This window comes from Haplochromis burtoni, unplaced genomic scaffold, assembly GCF_018398535.1.
Source record: "Haplochromis burtoni strain Fernald_Lab_line unplaced genomic scaffold, NCSU_Asbu1 Contig_56, whole genome shotgun sequence".
Taxonomy (NCBI): domain Eukaryota; kingdom Metazoa; phylum Chordata; class Actinopteri; order Cichliformes; family Cichlidae; genus Haplochromis; species Haplochromis burtoni.
This window is the reverse complement of record NW_024582417.1, coordinates 1,198,982-1,221,511: the sequence shown is the minus strand read 5'-3', so window position 1 is coordinate 1,221,511 and position 22,530 is coordinate 1,198,982. Positions and strand designations below refer to the sequence as shown.

Below are 22,530 nucleotides of genomic sequence, written 5' to 3'. Positions count from 1 at the left end.
CTGACTACGCGGGACTCTGAGATTGGTTTAACAGCGCCATCTAGCGTGAGTGCTGGAAGGCGCTGTGTTGCGTGCCAAGAGTTTAAGTGTGAGTGAAATGCGGGCAGAAGCACTCAATTTACTCCTAGTGATAATTTATATTTAAAATTCTGTAATAATTCCGTTTTTTATACAGTTTAGAACAAGATGCATATCCTTAGATAATCCCTACAGTTGTCAAAAAAGCCAGTAACAACAAAAAAAGGTTTGAGGCTACATATTTACAGCAAGAATTGAAACTAAAGGCACTTCATGTGACAGTATCTAAAACACTGTAAGGCGGATTGAGCTATGTTGCTTCAATCTGACATATTTCTTTATATACATTTTATAATGTGCTAAATAACTCATGTAAAGTGCACTTTATACTGCTCAGCTTCACACAATTACAACCCTCTTGAATACGTTTTACATAGACATGCACACAGCCTGTAAATAGCGTAGACATAAACATATGTGTATATATGTGTGTGTATACACACACTTTCTACTTTTTACTACATGTCAGTAAATTGTGTTTAATTATTGTATTTCTATTTATACTATGTCAGTATGTTTATGTTAAGTCTCTTTTTTTGCGCCACCTGTAGTAACTGACTCTTGAATCTTCAATCCTCTTAACATACTACAAGATATACTGTTAATGTAATATTTGCTATACACTATATCGGCTTTAACTACTCTGACAACTAGACTATGCAATAAGCAGTAGGCCATAAATCAAACGTACCTTATATCCTCCTCAGCTTCTCATATCACGTGGAAGAGCCTGTATTAGCTAGAAAGTTTCATTTGTGGGGCTACCACGCTAATACAGTAGTTATTCATATCCCAGGTGCTTTTCACCTGTGCGCTTTAACCTGTAGTGAGTTTAAGATATTGTTAGTGGTCCCACGGATTTAAAATAAAATGTAGTTTTTAAAGTTTCGTCACTATTAAAAGTGTATTATACTAAGCGCCTCGAACAATTAGGAGGAAATTCAGGTGAACAGGTTAGCGCAATTACTTTTAGCTAGCATAGAAGAATTATATAAACTCACAAATAATACTATGTCCTAAATTAATATTTCAGATTCATAAAATGTTGGTAAATTTCACACATTAAGCAAGAAATCCTCTTTGCAGGCAGTGCAAGGTTCATAGTAGGCAATTGAAAGAAACGGAAGTCTGAAATGTTATAAACCACAACTGGCAGCATGATGTCTGAAAATAAAATGTGTGAATGGTCCAAGTATCTGCAAAAAACTAGTTCCTTTTCGTTTATGACTTGCACAAGTGTTTTTAAATCAGAGATGTATGCCACTGGGTTTAAAAAAAATAGGGTGGCACAGGGGGCTCCAGGAAATCCAGATATTTAATCAGAAATAAAGTTAACATAGAAAATAATTATTTTCAGATTCATGCGCAGGGGTTCTGCACAAGACTTTAAATATAACTCTGCGGTGGACAGTTGTTTTGAAGTGGAAAAAAGCATTCAGACTTTTTACTTTAGTAAAAATTACAACCTTACTTGGTAGCCTAACAGTACTCAGTTTGTATAATCAAACATTAAAATACCTGAAGTACATATATAGTACAGGTATTACCTCAAATAGTGCCTGTGCTAATTATGTAGAATGGCAATTTTCAGACTCATACATATTATTATTATTATTATACATATTGTCATAATTATACATTCATGTGTATGTCTCTTTAATAATTTTAATTACTTATATGTTGCTGAATAGCTTGCTCTAATAAAATGCAATTTATCTGCAACACAAGAAAAACCTAAAGCCTTCAAATAAATGGTGTTGAGTACATTGTATCCAAAATATAGTGGTGCAAAAGCACCACACATACATAACATAAAATACAAATACATTAAACCTGTGCTCAGAGATTTAATATCAAAGTGTAAAATTAGTTTGATGTCCCTGTATTCATTACCGTTTTAAAAACAAATCAGATGTTGCAACTGGTACAGAATAAACCCTAAAGCAACTAAACTTATTTGATATGCATTTGTGCAGACAGTTTACAGTAAGGGGATATTGGCAACACTGCTCTACTGCACTGCAGTGTCCACTTATGCTCGTTTTCTTGCTGCACGAGAAGAGGGAGTAAGGTCTTTACAGAAGACATGGAGGGCTGATATATGCTGGCCTTCGTAGCTCCACAACCTTGTTTTATTAATTTTTAGAGTATCGGTGGATTTTCAGATTCATGCAGCAAATAACTGGTATCTTATGTAATCCAGAAAAAGTAAAATTCATCACGTTGTCGAAAAAGTACTGTCGTGGTCAGAGAAAGCAAGCAGAAGGTTCAGTCGATAAAAAACAACAACACAGCAACATTCTGTATATTATCATATAAATTTTCTTGGTCATATTGACTTGGTTGTCTCCAGACAAATCCCATAGGCCATGGCTTACAGCAAGATTAAATGAGTCATGTGGCCATGTAAATGTCAACACAGAAGAAAATGATATGACATTTTACAGGAATCAAACCTATAACAAGCTACCCACCTGAGCACCAAAAAACGATGAAGATCAGTTCTGCCCTGTCTGATTGTCAACATTTCTTTTGTGCTTTTTGTGTTTATTTTTTTTCACCAGAGGGTCACAGCTACAAGTTAAATAGTTATTTTTGACCCACGGCAATATAGTTTTTCTGATACACAAGTCTTTCTCAACTAATTCTGGTCACAGTGTGTGAGAAGGCAGCAGAACACAAAGTCGTCACCCACTCCCCTCTCTGCCAAAGAGGGGCCCGCAGACACAGTTTAATGAGGCACCCTCTCGTGACATAAAACCTGATTCATCGGCAACCATCAACAAATCAAACAGCCATCTGCATTCCTCGCAGCACCTCTACATTTTGGGTTAACAAGTATATCGCTGAGGATAATGCAGCAAAGTCCCGCCCAAACTGTAACACATTTTTCTGTAATCTCCACACAAACTGTACATTCCCGTTCCTGAGCAGTGTGTTTGAATACATTTGCCTTCATTTATGCGCTTCTTTTTTGTTTTTTCTTTTGTTTTTTGCATGATGTCTTTTGATGGAAGCCACTTTTTGTTCAGCAGTTCAAGATAAGAGAGCCAAAGAGCATATCCTTCAATCTTGCATTAGCATTTCCCTCCAGTTGAAACTGTGATTGGGCCCGTGTGTCAGAGGCAGAATCGGTGGGTCGACCAGCTGCCACACCCCAGTCTCTCCCATTTCTTCGCAACTGCAAAATCCCAAGTAAGGAATCTGGACAAAAGAAGACACAGATGTGCATGTTGTCCAAAAAAAGCATTGGGAAAGGGAGAAGTTACAAAGGAAATCAAAGAAGCGCCGAAACTGAAACGCTACACTGACCTTTCGGACAACTTGGACAAAGTCCTTGGAGTTTTGGGGGTTGAGGCCTTGTATCTGGCGAGTGCAGGCCTCCAGGGAGGAAGCATGGGCCACAAACAGGACCGTGTTTCCTGTGTGAAAGAGGTAGAGAACATAGAGTCACATTCCTCAGATACCATAAGCTTTCTGTCCCAAACTAAGCCATTGATGATGTTTAGTTTCTTGGATACGCGTGTTTTACGAGCTAAAAAGTCTAGCTAAGAAGTTTAAAAGTACAACACTGAAAACTACAGTTTTATCTACATAAAGTGGCTGTTTTAACCTGTGAATGTTGGCAACATTTAATGCTTACTAAGCAATTACTTAAAAATCCTGGATACATGTTAATTATTATACTTTACCCAAGTTTTTGCACTCAGTCAGGATCTCTCGGGTCACCTGGAAGCTCCTGCTGATGTAGGTGTCATAGGACTCTGAAACTGTCAATTTACTTATGGGAATATGAGGTCTAGGAGAAAAACGAAATAGATACTAGGGGTGAAGTAGATTGTAGGATCAGAGAAAACAGCACAACCTCCATAGTGTTAGTGTTGCTGTGTACCTATATGTTGTGTCCACACTCAGATTAGCAGCAGCCAGCTCAGCTGGAGGGATCCAGGAAGGTAAACATGTACCTGAAACCCACTTGGTCCATTCAAACAATCCTGGCTCCACACGGATTTTTGTCTTTCCGTCCTGCTGGAGACCTGGCAGAGAGTTGAACTGAGACTTACTCTTTTTGGAGTAAAATGTAAAGGAAATGTATAAATATGTGCGAACGGGGTAACCTTTAAAAAGGATTTGCCTTTTTAAAGCAGACATATTGATGTGTCTAAATACTACGAAGGTCCCGTTACACTTTATAAAATGGACCTAGAAAAGCCTCACTGTGATAAGACCTAAACTAAAGATTTATGACTCAAAGCTAACATTGAAAATATCACACAGTAGAAAGAAGCTGAGTAGGTGCTGGTGTCAGTACACTGACGCCTGTGAAGATGAGGTCCTACCTTGAAGAATGTGCTGAGTAGTCTGAATGCATCGAAGAGAAGGAGAGCAGTAAACAAAGTCTATTGTTGTATGGCTTTCTAACAGGGCTTCCCCTGAGATAGGACAAAATACAGTGTGATTCCACAGGCAAGAATGTCATGCAGTATGGGAAATAAAAAATTTCAGTCTTAAAAAGCTCAATTCTTCAGAATCTCAGATAGCTTTACACTGGTAAATGATATAAAAGTAAAATATACCAACCAACAAGACGGGCCTGTGTGGCGCCAAAGACAGTAATTGGGCAATCCTTATCAAAGTCCCGGTGCCCACCACTTCGAGCTGGGAGACTGGTTGGCATGTTGAGATTAGAGCGAATGTATCTGCCTGCACAACACAAATAAAATATAACAAATCAAGTTAAACGTATTTAATGCCATACTGATGTGTAAAAAACATGGTCATCCCCCTATTAAACCCTTACCTTTGGAGTCAAAGCACTGAGTGACCCAGTGTTTGCCAAACACCACATCCATCCTCTCTCCATGGCGACACACAAACAGCCTCATCTTGGACAGGGAGGGCTGACTAGCTGGTCTTGACACCTACGATTAGAATTGTTTGAAACTGTGAGTCATTAAAGACAACATGCACTAATCTGGAGCCTCTGCTAGGAGCCCACGCAGTAATTATTGTCATTAACAAACTCTTTACTGGGATTGTTACAGGACAACAGTGAGGTTTGTGGTGTTTTTTTGTTTTTGTTTTTTTACTTTAACATGGGCTGTACCTGCATAGGAAGACAGAGGCCTGGAAGGCTGGGAGGATCCACAAGACTGTCAAGTAAACTGTCATTTTGCTGTCCATCAAAAAATAGCCCACCAACAGTGCTGCTAGAGTTCGATGGAGAGGCACAGTTAAGAAAGGAGAAAGACCTAGAGAATGAAACAAAAAACAAAACACAAATGATTTAAATTGTTAATAGTTTTAAAAAGGGCACAGCAACCCTGTTTCCCTTCCTTACCCATGGACGACCCATGTATCAGACTCATCGGCACGGTTGACGTAGTTCTCAGGCAGGAGGCCGGACAGCCCCGTACTCAGCGAACTGCCAAACACCCAGCCTTCGCTAGCGGTGCTCTGCTCCATCGGAGACATGAAAATAAAGTCTCCTTGCAACAGCTCCAGCTCGTCATCGTTCTGAGGCATGTACGGGTACATGACTTGCAGTGTCTGCGGGGGGCCAGATGATTAAGAGCCATTAAGACGGCAGCAATTTCAAGTGCCAGAGCTACAACTGAGGAGCGGAAACATGCTTGTTAAGAGATGGCACTAAATGAGAGTGTACCTCGTGATTAGCAAACCGAATATCCCTGGAGAAGAGCACGGCCAGCCAGTCACACCCTGCAGACACGTCAACATTTTTGGCTAGCTTCTCCAAAGCCGGAAGGCTACTGGCTTGAAAGTGGTAAGCCAATGTGACATGAAGCTGTTTCTTATGGGGCTCAACATGAACATCTGGATTAAGGATAAAAAAGAACAGCATATACACACCAGTCATCCACAATAATAAAAGCACTGGCAGGTAAAGTAATTAACACTACAGATCGTGTCACAGTGGTATATTTTTTTGGGAAAACCTGGATCCTGGCCTTCAGCATCTTTCCAAAGCCTACAAGTACCCCCAATTCAGCCCAACCATATTAAGCCTAACTCTAATATGTGCCTTTTCCATCCAAAAGTTAAGGGTTTCTTGGGATGCACCAGTTGAAAATATAGAAAATACTAGTACCACTTCTGACCTTTAACCTTGACGATAGCATACAGCCTATCTCTCATGTTACTATTAGCTAGCCTGGCTCTGTACCATGATACAGTTCCATGGTTGTAGTTTTTCGTCAATGGCTACATGATGGACTCTCTTAACCAGGCAAAGGAACTTCCAGGATATGGTATCAACTAGCGAACCAAGCCCCAAATAATAATACATTAAGCAGTTCTGCCCAAATAATTCTAATACATGGGATAAGCAAGAGAGAATTGTATTGATCCTTTCATAAAACTCTTAGTCAGAAAGCAATTAGGCATGCAAATGTCTGTCTACTCCTTTGAACTAAATCATTGCTGCAGAGAGCCTGGGAGCATTAGTATCCAACACTGCGTCTGCAAGACAGCGTTCATGTATAACCTCTTAACCAAAGGGAAAAAGAGGACTTGAACCTGCTTTTGATGCGGCTTCAGTGGCAAAGTCAGCAGCAAAACTCTTCAGAACTTCTGCCATCTGTTCCTCCACGAAGAGACCAATGAAGGTTGAGGAGACGTAGAGCTCCAGGGGGAGGGGCATAGGTATGCGACCTTTCCACTTGGCCATGGTGGTCTGGAGAGCATCGGACAGAGCCTCCACCTTCGCATCAGTACACTGAGTGTAAAGGAGATAACAACACAGGAAACTCAGTGATATACTGAACACTCTGTCATTGCTAGTGATCTCAGAAACAATCTGTACATGGGCAAATATAGAGTTTAGTGCAAACATTGGTTTAGATCCTTTTTCATTACACAGGACTATCAATAGAAAACTTTGGCAACTAGAAGAACAAAGAAGACCTGTCACAGATGTCGTTCCCTGATCTCTCAGATCAACAGTGATAACTCCTGTATTTAAAAAAACCTGCTTCAGATTCCAATATTATCAGTCATTTTTGTTCTATATCAATTTACTCTTTTAGTCCTTGTGAAAATAGCTGTTTCTCAAGTTTATGCTCTCTTGTCTGGCAATAACCTTTGTGAACAATTACAGTCTGGCAGCTGACTCCGGTCTATCAACCATCCCCAACCACTTTGATCTGTGTGCAGCATTTGACTATATATCCATAACATCCTTCTAGACAGACTAGCCTGTATTGGAATCGCAGACGCGCCCTTAAACTAGTTTAAATCCCATCTCTTGGCTCTCGGTCACATTCATGTAAAATCCCACCCATTTCCAGTTATTGCCAGTGCTCCCCAGGGATCTGTTCTGGGTCCTTTTCTATTCATTACTTATTTATTTCCACTGAATATATTTTCTGTAAGTTTAATCAACTGTTCTACTGTTATCCTGATGACATCCAGCTCTACCTGTCTACCAAACCTAACACCACTCTCCCACTTGTGACACCTCCAGGAAATCTGCTTTGCTTGCAACTCTGACTTTCTCCTGACTGGCCCCAAAGGTCTTCTTCTCACAGTCCCTTTGACTACCATGATGTTTACAGTAGAGTTTTCAGTTGCTCAGCTCCGCACCTTGACATCTGTGACACTCACCACTTTCAAATCCTGTCTCACGATGCACGTCTATGCATGCAAGGCTTTGAACTGGGAGAAATTGGGCTGAAATTCTACACATAGACGTAATGCTTTAACAAAGAGGAACTTGGGTCATAAGTTAGCTAACAACTGAGGGACAGATTTTAAATTTGAAGACCACAAAGAGGTTACAGGAGGTTAACCAATCCAGCAAACTCAAATCTAACATGTTGTATTTGCAAGCACTTCTTTCAGTTCTAAACTGTTCACTGCGTTCTCTGCAGCAAGCGGAAATGTGACAGCATATATTAAATGTTTACTGTACATTTGCAGAAACTGAAAACAACTTCCTCTGGGTGAGCACAAATAATTTAAATACACACACACACACACACACACACACACACACACACACACACACACACACACAGGAAGTTGAGACTGACCATGAAGAACTGGCAGAGGGTAATGTGGGGAAAGATGTTGTGTGCCTTGTTCTTGCCACAAGACAGGCGGGACTGCTTCCAGAAGTGCGTGAGCTGCTGGAGCAGTGGCCCACTTGGTCGCAGATATAACACATACTCTCTGGGTAGAGGGTCATCCAGGAAGGGGTCATCGACATGGGAAAAGAGCCTGGAGTGACCAAGATCACGTCAAGTGGAAAGAGGGAGAAAAAAAAGCTGTGATAATGGAAGATAAAAAGGAAGGAATGTCCAGCAGAGGGCAGCGATGGTTGTAAATGCAATCTGATGTGTCAATAAAATGTTACATTAGGTCAGTATATTTTTGCCATGTCAAGAATATCCATTTGATTTCCTGTTAAGCAATAACAACAGGGAGCGTAAATATGAGTGTGCGCATGTGTTGCTCTCACCAGTCACAAGCCGCCTGGACGTTTTTCCCTCCTGTCGAAACCAGAGCTTTTAGGCTGCAAAACAGGAAGAGAAAGCAAGAGGGGGAGATCAAAGCACAGCCACACAAATCAATACTTTCTCTTCCGGACTGTATTTATTAGGAAGAGACTGCTGCGTCTCCGTGTGACTGTGAACAAAGAACAAACATCCAGAGAGACCAGTAAAAAGACAGCAAGCACACAATGATTCTTTCATTATTCATACCAGAGGTTCATGAAACACTCTGACTTGAAGCAGCTAGCTTCTTTGCTAAGAACTAAGAATGCATTAGGACAGTCTGGTTCTATCATCAGTTAGGTGTGGCCACCTACAGGGAGATGCATCTCCCTGTGTTAGTGTTAACTGAGGTCGAACTTGAAGCCGAGCACACTCGAGTACGGTAACAACACATTCAAATCACTCGTCTCATTGCTTAAAAATGTAGGCCAACAAAACCCCTGTGTCACGATACCAAGATCTGCTATAAATGACAGATAAAATAACGCCTTTGGTTCTAAAATGATATAAAATGAACAGTTCCTACCACAAGATTTATCTGTGTCATTTTATACTCTAATTTCTTTCTTTTTTTCCTGAAACAGAGAGCTGATTGAATGATTACTCTCGAGTGTTCAAAATCTAATTAGCATCTTTTTATAAAAGCTCTGTTATCGCAGGCTGCCTCTGAAGGGATTTGCTGATTCAAGGAGGTTTCTTCAGCTCTTAGAGGACTAACACAGATTATATCTGCAAGAGACGGTAATTTAGAAGGTTCAGAGCACACACGCACTGCAAATCTTTGGTGCACTGTAGCATAAACTTTGCTGTTTTGTCGAATATATCTTATGCTTGGTATTACAGCCTGTAAGAGATGGATTCCTGATAAACGAGTAAAGAAAGGAAGTAGACAGTTTCATGTTTAAACAACAGGGAATTCATGTTAAGTAACTGCACGTTGCTTTGTAGCATTTAAGCTTTAAAGCTCAGCTACAAGCCACCCAACTCCATCTCCTTTGAGCTTTGTAGGGTGCTTGAAAATAAAGCAGAACTCTGAGTCTGTTTAGCTCTCATTCATTGCAACAGATAACCCTAAAAGCAAAACCTTCAAAATAATGTCACATTTTTCTAAATGATATCTCTATTCTCACATAAGAGAGCTTTGCTTGTTGGTACTCTTAATGGCAGTTCTAATGAGCCATAAAACTGAACAAGGGGTCGTATTCTGCATCATTGTATGGTCACCATTTGACTGAATTTATAGCGTGATGCGGACAGAGTTCATTGTGCCGCCCTGATGTTCGAACTCAATGAGCTATTTTTAAATTTGTCCCAGTGAGAGGGTCCTAGATACGGCGAAATCCCCCAACCCTGGGGCAGCGCGCACTGAAAGAGCACAGCGTGCACGCTGAGAGCGTCAAGCCTACAGGATCCTAACAGATGGCTCACACAGATCTACATAAAGACTTGAGTTATATATCAGCTACAGTGAGAGTCAAAAAATTTGGTTAGTCTATGGTTAATCTATTATTTATGCTATTTTAGCACTACACCACCACTGTAAGGAGGAGGTTTTAAAAAAAGAGAGTCAGTTGTCCTTTTCAAAAGATTCCACCTGGTTCTGTGTGGAGGAGGAAAAGAAGGGGATTTTCTCTCAGAAGGCATGATGGGATTACATGCAGATGTGACTGAGACGTCACAAAATCCAATCCAGGCTGGAACATTGGATTCTTGCTTCTTATCTCCTTGGTATTTTATGAGAGTGAACCCTTGCGATATTAAATAATAGTAATGCTCTTAGTGCGGAGTCACAGAGCAAACTGATGCAATGGCACTTGAATTTAATCTTCCTTTTTTTTAAAGCTTTTCAAAGGAGAAGAACCCCCGATCCATGTATAAACAATAACACACCATCAAGCAGGATGGTGTTACCGTTTTTTATTCATCTGTGTGGCACAGATTTTTAAAAAGGGCAATGTTTTAAGCAAAAGATTTTTTTGTATGTGTGTATTTTGAAAATGTAACGCACAAGATTGGAGTTTAAGCTTAAGCTTTTCGTGGATCAGTCCACGTGAAAAGGACATCGTTACCGACTCTGGCAACACTTCAAAGTAAAAACATCGATGCTGACACGTTTGATCAAATCATACGTTTCAGCTAACAGCCGATTCAGAAATATGTCTGTCTGAAACTTGTCGATTTTTCCTCCTTTATTAAATCTATAAATAAAATTCTTGAGATTTCCGAATGTCTTTTGTGAGAGTGTCCTCGACTGAAGTAGGTAACAGTAACCGAGCAGGTTTTTTCATGCCTGGAGAAACAGAGGAGCCTCTTCCTGTGAGGAAGCCGTGCTAAATACCACCAGGCTTGCTTCGTTGCAGCATGTTTCACTGTGGTTTGTGCTGTGTTTTTTTTTTTTGCTACCATTTTTCTTCATGATTGTGCTTGATGGCTCACTTTGGAATCGTTATACAGGTGGCCAGAGTATTCACACTCAAACCTCTAGTGTGACTCCTCTGGTGGAACTTGTTAAAACTTGTAAGTGTAATGTTCTCACGATGAGCTCTTCCATGCATAGTTCCCTTAGAAAAGAATATTTTTATATTAAGATACTGATTAAGCAAGAAATCACATGCATGTGATGTATTCCTTCGCCAGAAGTTTAATAAAGAAGGTAATCTTTCCACAATTTTTAACGCTCATATTGGAATATTATAATCAACTGCTCCACATTTTGAAAATGAAATATCCTTATACTAAATTATAAATGTAGCAATACTTTTTTCAAAACCCCACTTTCAAATTCGGTGCCTTCTTTATTAAACTTTCCCACATTTCTAATAGTTTTGGGGGGAAAAAAATGAGCTGATTTAAGTATGCGTTGTTCTTGGTATTTCTTGCAATCATTTCCAAGCTGTGGTGAGGCCGTTTTCAGAAATATCTTTAACTTTTTTAAAGCCTTACTTTCATGGTCTGATTTTGACTGACATGCGGGACCACAAGGAAGTCGTAGTACACCAACAGACATGCTTAAAGGTGTCATGTATACTTTCGCCACCGCAAATTCCTACATGCCTGCTTGCATTTCATAATCTAACCTCAGACGAGTGCCTACTTTACAGAGTGGTTATGACTGATAACAAGAACTAGGCGTCGCACAACCCATGTAGATCATATCAGTGTAGATATTTGGATGCAGTCTTGGTAAAAAGAGAGTACATTTCGAAGGTTTTCTAATAAGGACAAACACCTCATACTGGTTGTCAAGCACAGTGGTGGAGGTGTGATGATTTCAGCTTGTTTTTCAGTAAAAGGACCTTAGCACCTCGCAGCCGTTGAGTCGACCACGAAGTCGTCTGTATGGCAAAATGTTACAGTCAGCTGAACTGAAGCGACGCTGGAAAGAAGAGTGGGTCAAACATCCTCCACAACAATGTGAGAGACTGAGACAGTCATACAGTTATCCGGTCGTTAAGTGATGACATGATGAATCCTACTTCCCGGCCTAAAATAGCTGTGTCGCTAGCACATCATTATATACCAGCTAGCCAAACTTCAGTAACCCTACAAACGTCACTGCTGTTTAGTTTTCTGTCTTCATTTATGTTGGAAGTGATAACAGAGCTGTGCGTTTTAATTTGTTTCCAAAACCCGGTAGTCAGGACATGCTATATTGTATTTAGATAGAAGCTAGCGAGCTAACTCCCTGCTAACTTCTAACTCCGTTGAATGTCATAAATTCCGTTTTCATGGATGCCTGGATGTTAAACTCACCTGGTAGAGCAGAACGCTGATCATTTTATTAAAGATGAAAGACTTTAGACAGTTTTTCAACTCTCAGTAATGCCATAGTGATCGTTTGATATATGGACCTGCAGCGGAGTTTAGGCCCAGACACGGCTAGTGACGTCAGACTTAACGACTGGATTGGTGCTAAAGGCGAATCTATAAGTTAAATAAATAATATAATGGTTACATTTAACTAATTTTAAGACCAAGTGAGGACAAGATGTAGAGTCTTGACAGACAGAATATTGTCTATTTTTTTCATTAAAAATATATACGCACCTTAACCACTTTAGAGTAGAATGATAAATAAAGACAACACTGCCATAAGTACAGAAAACAAAATAGTTGAACCAGTTATTCCAGCCTTCACTTACTAAAAATGTTAAATGCCAAAAAAGGCAAAGACTTTTTGACTATAGCGGTCGATGCGTTTTCTTTTACCATGAATTAATTCCATGTTTCAAATGGTTTTTCCATGTCGTTCCAGTATATATATTTGTTAGTGAACGCACTCTGGATTAGTAATAGTTTCCGTCACGCGGAAGTATAAGAGAAAGTGACTATTATTGAATGGAGCTTTAACTTAATTTGCACATGCACCACGGCTGCACGCAACACAGAAAACAGCTTTTCATGGCAGCCACACATGGCAACTGTGTTTAGTTCCTGTTTCCACATTTAAGCCCACTTCAGATAAAGTGTTGTGTTGCATGTTAAAATAGCAGTGTTTCTGGTTTTTCACACGTGTAAACATACAGCGGACTGTTTATTACAGCTGAACTGGATATTTTTCCATGCAGGTTAGCTACATAAATTTCCAAAGAAGTAGCAAACCACAAATGAAGAACAGAAGTTAAAAAAAGAAGCATATCAACACATCTTAGGACACACACAAATGTGTTAAATGCTCCCAGGGGCCCCTCCTGACTTCACTCAATAGGCAAATGAACATTTCCTGTTTACAAGCCACACAGTTTTTGCCACTTATTACAGCCACAGGGCTGAGAGGACTGATGCTGCTAAAACCAGACTGCAGCCTGAGGAAAGCCCCCATCAGGAGAGGAAAGGGGCTCCCCTTCGGCCAATCTAGCAGACTATGCAAATGGGTGGTAAGCCCACGCCAGACATGAGGCCGGAACAGCTGATTCATCATTATAGTTCACGATACATTGCCTACAAGTATCCTTATACACAACAAGGCTGATGCGTTCATGCCAACAAAGCAATAATGTTCACCAACTTAACATTTCCATTATGTAGGTTTATTGTATATGTTGAAAGAGATGCTTTATGGCATTTTGTTTCCTTAGAGTTAGTGACACTAAGCCAGCTATCTGTGGTAGGATTATAAAAAGGTCCTTACAAAATTTTCTATCAAGAGATCCATCTCTGACCCTGAAAAGTTTGAAAATCCCACTATTAAACTAGCCACATCTTTGAGGTCAATTTGCTTTGCACAAAAAGTGGAAGCAGCGCAAAGTTGTAAGCACACTAATGTTTAGACATTTGCCTGCTAACACCTCTACAGCTAATTTGTTTTATCTTGTCTGTTTAATCTACTAGTAGATGCCCGTGCATCAGTGTTGTTTGGCCTGTTTGTTCTGTTGAAATGGCTTGAAATGAAAACAATATGATGCTTTTATAAGGTGCTGTAGGTGCATAACCGCAACAAATAGATATTTTAAGCCATTGCTAGGCAGTTGTTAGGCAACATGATGACATAATAACATGACATAAAGATATATTGGTAGCTAACTGGTTCTCAACATAATATATTGTGTAGAAGCCAGGTTATATATGATAAATGATATTTCAAGTTTTAATGACACTTTCTTTAGTTTCACGGCATCTCAGCTTGTGAGTGTTTGTAGTTTTTGTGTTTGCAAACTAGAGGTGACCACAGCAATCTGCTAGGAACCGCTAGTGTGAATGTATCTGACCATACAATCAGAAACAGACTTCATGAGGGTGGCCCGAGGACTCAGCGTCCTCTAGCGGGCCCTGTCCTCACTGCCCAGCACCGTGGAGTCCAACTGGCGTTTGTCATGAAATGCCAGGATTGGCAGGTCCACTTGCACCCTGTGCTTTTCAAAGATGAGAGCAGGTTCACCCTGAGCACATGTACAGGATCTGGAAAAGCCATGTAGAAAATTATACTGCCTCTAACATCACATGACTGGTTTGGTGGTGGGTCACAGACCTCTACAGGCTAGGCAACGGCACCGTGGCAGCCATTAGGTTTTGAATTGCAGCAATTACATTTCAGCAAAATAATAATAATAATAATAGATTGCATTTATACAGCGCTTTTCGAGACCCTCAAAGCGCTTTACAATACCACTATTCATTCACTCTCACATTCACACACTGGTGGAGGCAAGCTGCAGTTGTAGCCACAGCTGCCCTGGGACAGACTGACAAAAGCGAGGCTGCCATATCGCGCCATCGGCCCCTCTGGCCAACACCAGTAGGCGGCAGGTGAAGGGTCTTGCCCAAGGACACAACGACCAAGACAGAGAGAGCTGGTGATTGAACCGGTTACAAGATGAGCTTCCCAACCCCCTGAACCACGGTCGCCCCTAACCCGCCTAACCTCACTTTTTTTTCAGGGCGTCTTTGAATTCAGTCCTCTCTAAGTTGATCATTTTCATTTCCATCAAACGTGTTCCTAAAACATTACGTAGTTCATATCAGTATAGATATCCAGCATGATCACTTTCCCACTGAGATCTGATGATTTTTTTGAGCAGTTTATTAAAATACCAATTCTGATTTTCCTAAATCTTGCCCCTTACAAATACTCTCAATATTTAAGTAATTAAAAAGACAAACACAAAAACTAAAAATATTGAAAACTAAACAAAAACTAGCTTTTTCAAATAATAAAAACTGAAGTGCAATAAGGAAACTAAGTGAAACTAAACTGAATTAAAACAAAAACTCAATACTGAAAAAAAATTAAGAAATAAATTTAGAGAATACATAAATATATATACTTTGATCTCTTGGTGTTGTACATTCAGAGCTTTCTTTAGAGCTATCAAAGCAACATTTCAGTATCACCCCTCTAACCGTACACTGCTTGCCGTACAAAGCAAGCAGTGTACGGCCCGTGACATGGGCCTCTACTCTTCATTATTTCCACACAATCGACACATCAAATCCACAAGATCTGACGGAGAAAGTCAGAGATTGACACCAGTTAATGAACTGTGAGCCGTTTGTGTTACTAAAGTTAATGTTTAGTCGCTCGCTGTGTTCGCCGAGCTTTGCCGTTTGAGCAATTGATCAGAAATGCTTCTAAAACAACTAAAACAAAGTGTGCTGTTTTAGCATGCTATTTTTAGTGCCCCGTGACGTCAGTGAAATGAGTGCACAGGGCAAATGTTTCACTAAGAATATGTGAGGCTCGGTGCCAAAATTGTGACGCATAGCACAGCATTCATCAAAAGTCCGCGGATGTGTCATGCAAAGCAAAGCAAAACAGCAAATGTTCAAGAGTTGCAGTTGGCACGCACATGGATGCTTTCTGAAAGCTAAAATCAGGATCTTTATTCTAGTTTGGGGGGTTTTTGGGGTTAAATTACACCTGAAAATTTTGTTTCCAGGTCTCAAAGGTCAGATTAAAATTGGCCTGTCGACAGGTTAACAAATACAAGCTTAATCTAAATAGAGTTTTTAACTGTTTACATTTCCTAAAGTTTTGCATTTGTCTACTGAGAAAAAAAGTACAGCAACTCAAGAGGTATAAAAGGCTTTTACAATGCAGAAGAGACGTGCGAATCCCCTGCGTCAGCCACCCTTCAACCCTCAAACGAGCACACTCTAAAGGTCACAAGCCACTTCCGGAAATGGGCGACTTCCTCTTGGCCGTCTGCAATGCAAGCTCAGAGTTTGTTACTGCAAGCAGCCACTAACACGTCTGATGTACTCGTGAGCTACACTGAGTGACTGCTGTAAGATTTCCTCAGTTAAACTTAAACGGTTCCTCATTGATGCCTTTGGTGCGTGTTACACGGGAGTAAAGTTAATGCATGTCGCTGCTATGGTTGAGGCGGGAGTTATGAAACCGATGCAGGCAAGAGAACATTGTCCCACACCGACTTCCTCTTAAACAAACAAAAGCCTTTACAGACAGAAAGAACAGAAACAAAGACAGAAACGACAAATTTACCACATATTATGCTATCTGAGCATAGATACGTTAGAGCGCAGCAACCGCAGTGCCATCGCCCTCTTCACTTTAGACACACTGTCGGAAACCAACAGACATGGCAGTGCCTGAAGATAATTGCACGTGTTAAGGAATACAAAACAGAGGCTTTTGGTCAGCATTTGTCAGGGTTTATACTGGAGCTCAGAAGGGCTGCATTCTATTTCACAATCAACACCAGATTTAGGCCAAATAAACAAATGAAGGGCACATTTATGGCATTTATTATGCTAAACTGCCAGATATTAGACAGACCCAGCCTTTCAAAAGCAGCAATTTTCTTAGAACTTGTGTTTAGTTATGATGTTATATTTTCTAATACGCCACTTATTAAAACCTGATCACCTGATTACCCCATAACATATATTTTTATTTCAGATTTTGGATTCTGTGTGACAATCCTGGATGCACGAGAGTTTATGTGACTTTTGGGATGAAGCACAGACCTTCTGACTGAGAAGTGGTCATGCTGCATAATGCATTACAAAAGCCTTCACCGCTTCTAGTTTGTCTACATCCTGTTAGCATGAAAGTAAAAGTGAGCAAAAGGGTGTCTAAATATTTTATTTACTCTTTTAATTCCCCGCTTTGCTCTTTGTTCCTGCGGTTCTTGTTCTGGTGCATTGTGGTCATCAGCTTCACGCTTCAGTTGCTCCAAACTGCCACAATAAACACTGAGGTAAGGCATTTTAACGAATTAGTATGCTGGCTCATATCCTAATTTGTTTCTATTTTAGTCACATTTTTTTTCTTACAGCTGCTTCAAGGCAGGTCTGTGCTTCATGCATGGCTGACATGAAGAAGCCGCAGACACGCTGTCTGTTTCTCGTAGTTTCTCTTAACATAGTTCATCATTTGTTTAAATCAAGAGCTTAATTCCTCTCTTGACTTTCTCACGAGCTGTAAAACTGCGCCTAAATCTGCCATCGGCACAGGTACCTACAGTCAGCCGATACCATAGTTATGTCAAATTTAGCCTCAGGTAATACACTGCTCTGACGTTACACACTTATTGATAATTGGAGGTCAGAGAAAAGTCAGGATCCAAGTCAGGACAGAGGAAGGAAGACAGAGCAACTGCCTTACTGATAAAGTATAGCAGGCCGGAGAATACTGGGGATATAAACTCATGGCAAAAGTTAATATTTAACTACGGTGGCAGTAATGCAAGCAAATGTTTTATCAAGGAATTTCCCAGAACATATTGTTTACAAAATATCTGTCATTATACAGACCATATCTGGAAGTGGCCAGAAGCTTGGATATAACATCACAACAAAAGATCACCAAAAGTCCAGAAGATGGCTCGGTGTAGCTTCAAAAACAAAACGGTAGTTCTAGCCCGATACTCACAGTCGCTCCATATTTTTGGACACGAATTTCTGTTTCATGTGCAGAATTTGTTTACCCTTAAGGTGTTGACGTGGTAAACAAAGATATTGCATTTACAGCTATTTTTGCACGCACTTCCTCCCCCCACACTATAATGTAAAAAGACTCAGTTTAAGATCTTGTTGAGGATCCTTTGCACGATGTCTGGAGTCTGTGGACCTCACCAGAGATTCTTTCTTTGTCATGCTTTGCAGGCCTTTGCTGCAGCTGTGTGTAGCTGTTCTTTATTTGTACTTCTGCCTTCATTTTTGCATTCAGTATGTGGAATGCATGCTCGACTGGCCAAGTCAGTCAAGTGATCGGCTTGGCCATTTTCGGCTCTGTAATGGCCTTTCTGTTCTTGAGGCTGATGAGTGTTTTGCGCCTTGATATCTCTACGTTTTTCTCTCTTGAAGTCTTCTCTTTGCAGAGGGATTAGATAAGAATGAGCCTACATAATGGAGAGTTTCAGCACTTTTCTTTACCATAGAAAACATGCTGTGATCATACACCAGTTGTCTTCAGTAGAGGTCCAGCCCTTTACGTTGCTCACTATGGCATAGATTTTATTTAAAATAAAATTATATTTGCCATTTTTATTTTCTAGAAAAGAAAAACTACCCATAGTCATATAACTCTACTTAATTATAATCTTAATCTAAAGCTAAAATACCAAATATTTGGTCAAGTATCCAAATAAAAGGAGCTTAACTCTATCTCATGTCCTCGGTCTTTTATTATGGCAAGTCTGTGTTGTAAGGCTCAGTTTTCCAACCGTCTTCCAACCATCTGACACCATTATCGCAGAGAAAGAGAGACCACTGTCCGTCCATGTCCTATCTGATTACACAAGCCAGTTCCTGGATGACTCAGCAGACCCCTCGCTGCCCAATTAAAACAGAAAGCCCAATTCTCCGTGTTCGTGTATGCGTGTGTGTACATGATTCATGCTCCCTACTCCCTGAAAAAAAAAAAAAGAACTCTAGCACAATGAAGCTGCTGTTCGCTCGAGCCATGACTGATAACTGATTTTCCTATTAGTACCTCTCCCTCTCACAATACCAACTGGGAGAGAAGCTGACAACAAAACCTAATAAGCAGATGTTTATTTTTGATATTTTACAGCAACGTGTCTGGCGTGGTCGTCAGAGTAGATTCTGTCCGTTTGAAACACATCTGCAGAACACAGATAACTTTTAAGTGAATCGAACTACAGCCCCCAAATGTCTTAATCGTGGATTTCTCCGTTTCTGACACGAGTATTTCATTTAGAGAGGGTTACTGCAAAGCTGTCTGTGGTACAGAGACAACACTGGGACGTATTGCATTATTGCTTGATAAAGCAGACGTGACAAGCGCGTCCGAAAGCAGTTGCCTGTTTACACATCGATCAGATACAGAGCGACATTATCGCCTCATCTTTTACGTCTTTAATGTTCCACTTAGAGAAAAAAACAAATAGCTTTGTGTGCAGTTATTTCAAGACCAGAAAATGGTTAGTAAAACCTGTGCATATTTGATTCCCTAAAAATAAAATGGGATAAAGAACCGCAAGCAGTCACACATGTAATTAGGCTCCAAAAATATAAACATGTCATGTTATATTTTGGTATCACTAGTCATATAAGTAAAAAAGGAGCCTCACACTTCATGAGGCTTTCTAGGGGGAGTGTGCACAAAACACCTTTTATGTTTGTTTTCTAATATCATAAATAGGCCAGAGAGGCCAGACAGCCTTGAAGGCAGTGGCTCCTAATAATCCTGCTCCATTATGAATGTAATAGCCTCAATCAAATCAAAGTGTATCAGTCTGTCATCAATAATAGAAGCGAGCCCTGGCAAACAGGTTGCTCTGTCTGCATCGGTTCTTTGTGCAGAACGAGTGAGAGCTTCAGCCTGGAGCGATCAAAGCCGGGATGACCTCAGCCAGTTTTGCAGACGATAAAAAGGCTTAATTTTGGAGACGCTGCATCTTAAACAAAAGCGAAAGACTGTTCAACACTTTCGGCCTACTTGCAAAACTCTGCCAACTGTCACTGCTAAATTCTGACTCCTTGTTCTAAATGGTCAGACAGTTTTCTATCTGTACGATGCAGACGGCAAAACAAGCATCAGAGCTCGACGTTAATCGCGGCACTCTCAGGTAATTCACTTTTGTCTGCTGTGGCAGTAATTTCAGCTTTCTTTTGATACCTGGGGAGAGGCTGAACATACAGAAAGGCTTTTGTGTGAGAAGATGAGGCTGCTGAAATATATGTAATGTGGGAGTCAACGGCAGAGCGAGCAATGAGAGACACTATGATTGCAGATTATGTGATTATGTGGAGTTTGCGCAGCGAGAGGAGGCTGAGATGTAAAAACCGAGCTCTGTGCAGAACTTCAAATTTGACACCTCTTCAGTATGTCGGGTTACACAAACCACATCATGTTTAATAAAACGCTCCTTTGCCCACAGGCTCGAGTGAAATAAAAGGCTCAGCGACAGAAATGTTCATAACTTTACTCACTAACAAAGCTGCGCATCCAATTTTTAAACTTCTCTTCTTTCCTGGTTTCAATAAACACATCCTTCTGTTGATTAACCCTCATTTTTTTATAAGAAAATGTGTTATTTATATGATTTTTTTTTTAGGGGGGGAGGGCGGGGGTGCAATAGTAGTAAGCAGATCACACATTGTCATTTTCCAGTATAATTACATAATCCACAGACTACAATCACAAGCCAGTACTGCTTGTTTCCTGGCAACTTCTTTGCTCAGGGATGAATGAAAAGAAGTATTGAGAGGCACATCCAGGAGAGGCCCAGGGGTTCAGCTTCTCATTGAAAAAAAAAAGAAACAAAAGCAAAAAAAAAAAGACTGCCTCAGACAGCACTAAACATCTCCTGTCATTTTTTTTATTACCCTAGCAGTGGGAAGAAGACCAAACAACACACGAACAGGTGCGTGCACAGCAGCACTGAGGTACTTGGGTTTGCTGGGGAGGCAACACTTGAGCTTAAGTCATTGTTGCTGTCTTTTTTAGCTGAAATTGAGTAGCCATATTGTTGGACTAAATACTTTCTGCAGCACCGCAGAAAGAAAAGAAAAAAAGTAACGCATGGCACAATAGATAAGCCGAAATCCTACTGTGTAAAGCTGCTGTAGCATTTTTCTTTACGGGAGTCATCTGAGAAGACCCCACGGGCGATAATATGTATCAATAAACACGCACAGCTGAGCACACTCGCTGCCTCTCCTTCCAGCTGCAGAGATGCTGCTGATCAGCTGCTGATGTTGACGCCGAAAGGCAGATAAAGGAAAACTTTGACAGGCTGCTGATGGTCAGCTCTACAGTGTTTAATGGTGTGAGCAGTGTGTGAAGCTGCGTATACTCACGCCCTGGTCTTGGGGAAGCCCATGGACAGCAGTACGTCCAGAGTGGACCCATGTTTGATGGTGTTCGGCCGGTTCTGGCGCTGTCTCCGCGGGGTCACTTTGGCATACAGTTCCTCTTTAGCTGCCATAACTCACTGCTCCATCGGTACGTCAGGTCCACCCCTCCTCCGATGTACTGTCATTTGTTGGAAGTAATAGATGTGTATAGATATAGATAGACCGATGGGTGTAGAGAGTAAACCAGAAGAAGAAAGGAAGAGGCGAGCTATTTAAAGCAGGCTGCCCCGGCTGAAGAGGAAGCGCGTAGAAATCACGAAACAGTGCGGGGAAGCGAGCATGGTGAGACTTGGTCTAAACGCACTTAGCTTGTCAAGCTGCCTCCTGACGGACTCGCACATGAACTCAACAGCAGGGGGCTCAGCCATGGAAAGTCACTTCTGCGCTGTCAGCCGTGCCCCCGATCCACATTCGCCGAGCGCGGAGGCGAAAGTGTCTGACTCCCGCTCGCTGTTCGCATCCGGTGCGCTCGAGTGAGAAAGTCAGCCTTTCCACGCCGAAACGATGTCTTATTTATGAATGAATCCCGGAGCGAGGGGAAGGCTCAGCCTGTAAACGGTCGCAGGTCTGACTGCGCGGCCCCTCTCTCTCAGTTAAAGGGGCATACGCTTGTTTGTGAGAGGACAGGAAAGCTGTTATAAACGGAACCAGGGTGAAACTAAAAGTAAAGCCCACTCCTCTGCTTACATACGTGTGCGATGAAAGTAATGAGATTACTTGAGAAAGGGTGATGTAAAGAGCCGAGGTACGGCTGGATGGTGGAAAAAGTTGGTCACACTTCCTGTCTGCGAAAGTCGGTGTCGACACTACTCCGCATGCGCAGTGCACGGCAAAGGGGATCCGAGCACCATCAGTTGCCACAGTAACCCGCTCAATTTGCCCTACATTACTACGTGAAATATAGGTACTTCTAACTCTTACGGATCGCGGTGATGTGTGAATTCCTCCTGCAGTTAAGTGAATGATTTTTGTCATTTTAAAATGTATCTGTGTAGACAATAGTACATCTTTTTTTAATGGTAGCTTTATTTTCTTTCATATTGACAGCTATTGACAGGAGAAAATAGAGCAAAGAACTGCAATAAAAATAGATAATCATGATAATAAGTAGTACCCCATCGTGTTTGAAACGAAGCATTAATTTTTAAAC

General features: G+C 40.9%; 1 protein-coding gene across 1 annotated transcript; it reads right to left on the bottom strand.

The window, feature by feature from the left end:
• Nucleotides 1-1,374: 1,374 nt before the first annotated feature.
• On the bottom strand, nucleotides 1,375-22,191 carry ubash3ba (ubiquitin associated and SH3 domain containing Ba). Its single transcript, XM_005922146.2, has 14 exons — nucleotides 21,324-22,191; nucleotides 8,558-8,611; nucleotides 8,130-8,316; nucleotides 6,616-6,814; nucleotides 5,744-5,913; nucleotides 5,420-5,628; nucleotides 5,186-5,330; nucleotides 4,880-5,000; nucleotides 4,660-4,782; nucleotides 4,419-4,511; nucleotides 3,971-4,115; nucleotides 3,771-3,877; nucleotides 3,391-3,500; nucleotides 1,375-3,282 (listed from the first exon to the last, which is right to left on the bottom strand). The coding sequence occupies exons 1-14, from the start codon at nucleotides 21,449-21,451 to the stop codon at nucleotides 3,145-3,147; spliced, it is 1,929 nt and encodes a 642-aa protein (XP_005922208.1). The 5' UTR covers nucleotides 21,452-22,191; the 3' UTR covers nucleotides 1,375-3,144.
• Nucleotides 22,192-22,530: the final 339 nt, after the last annotated feature.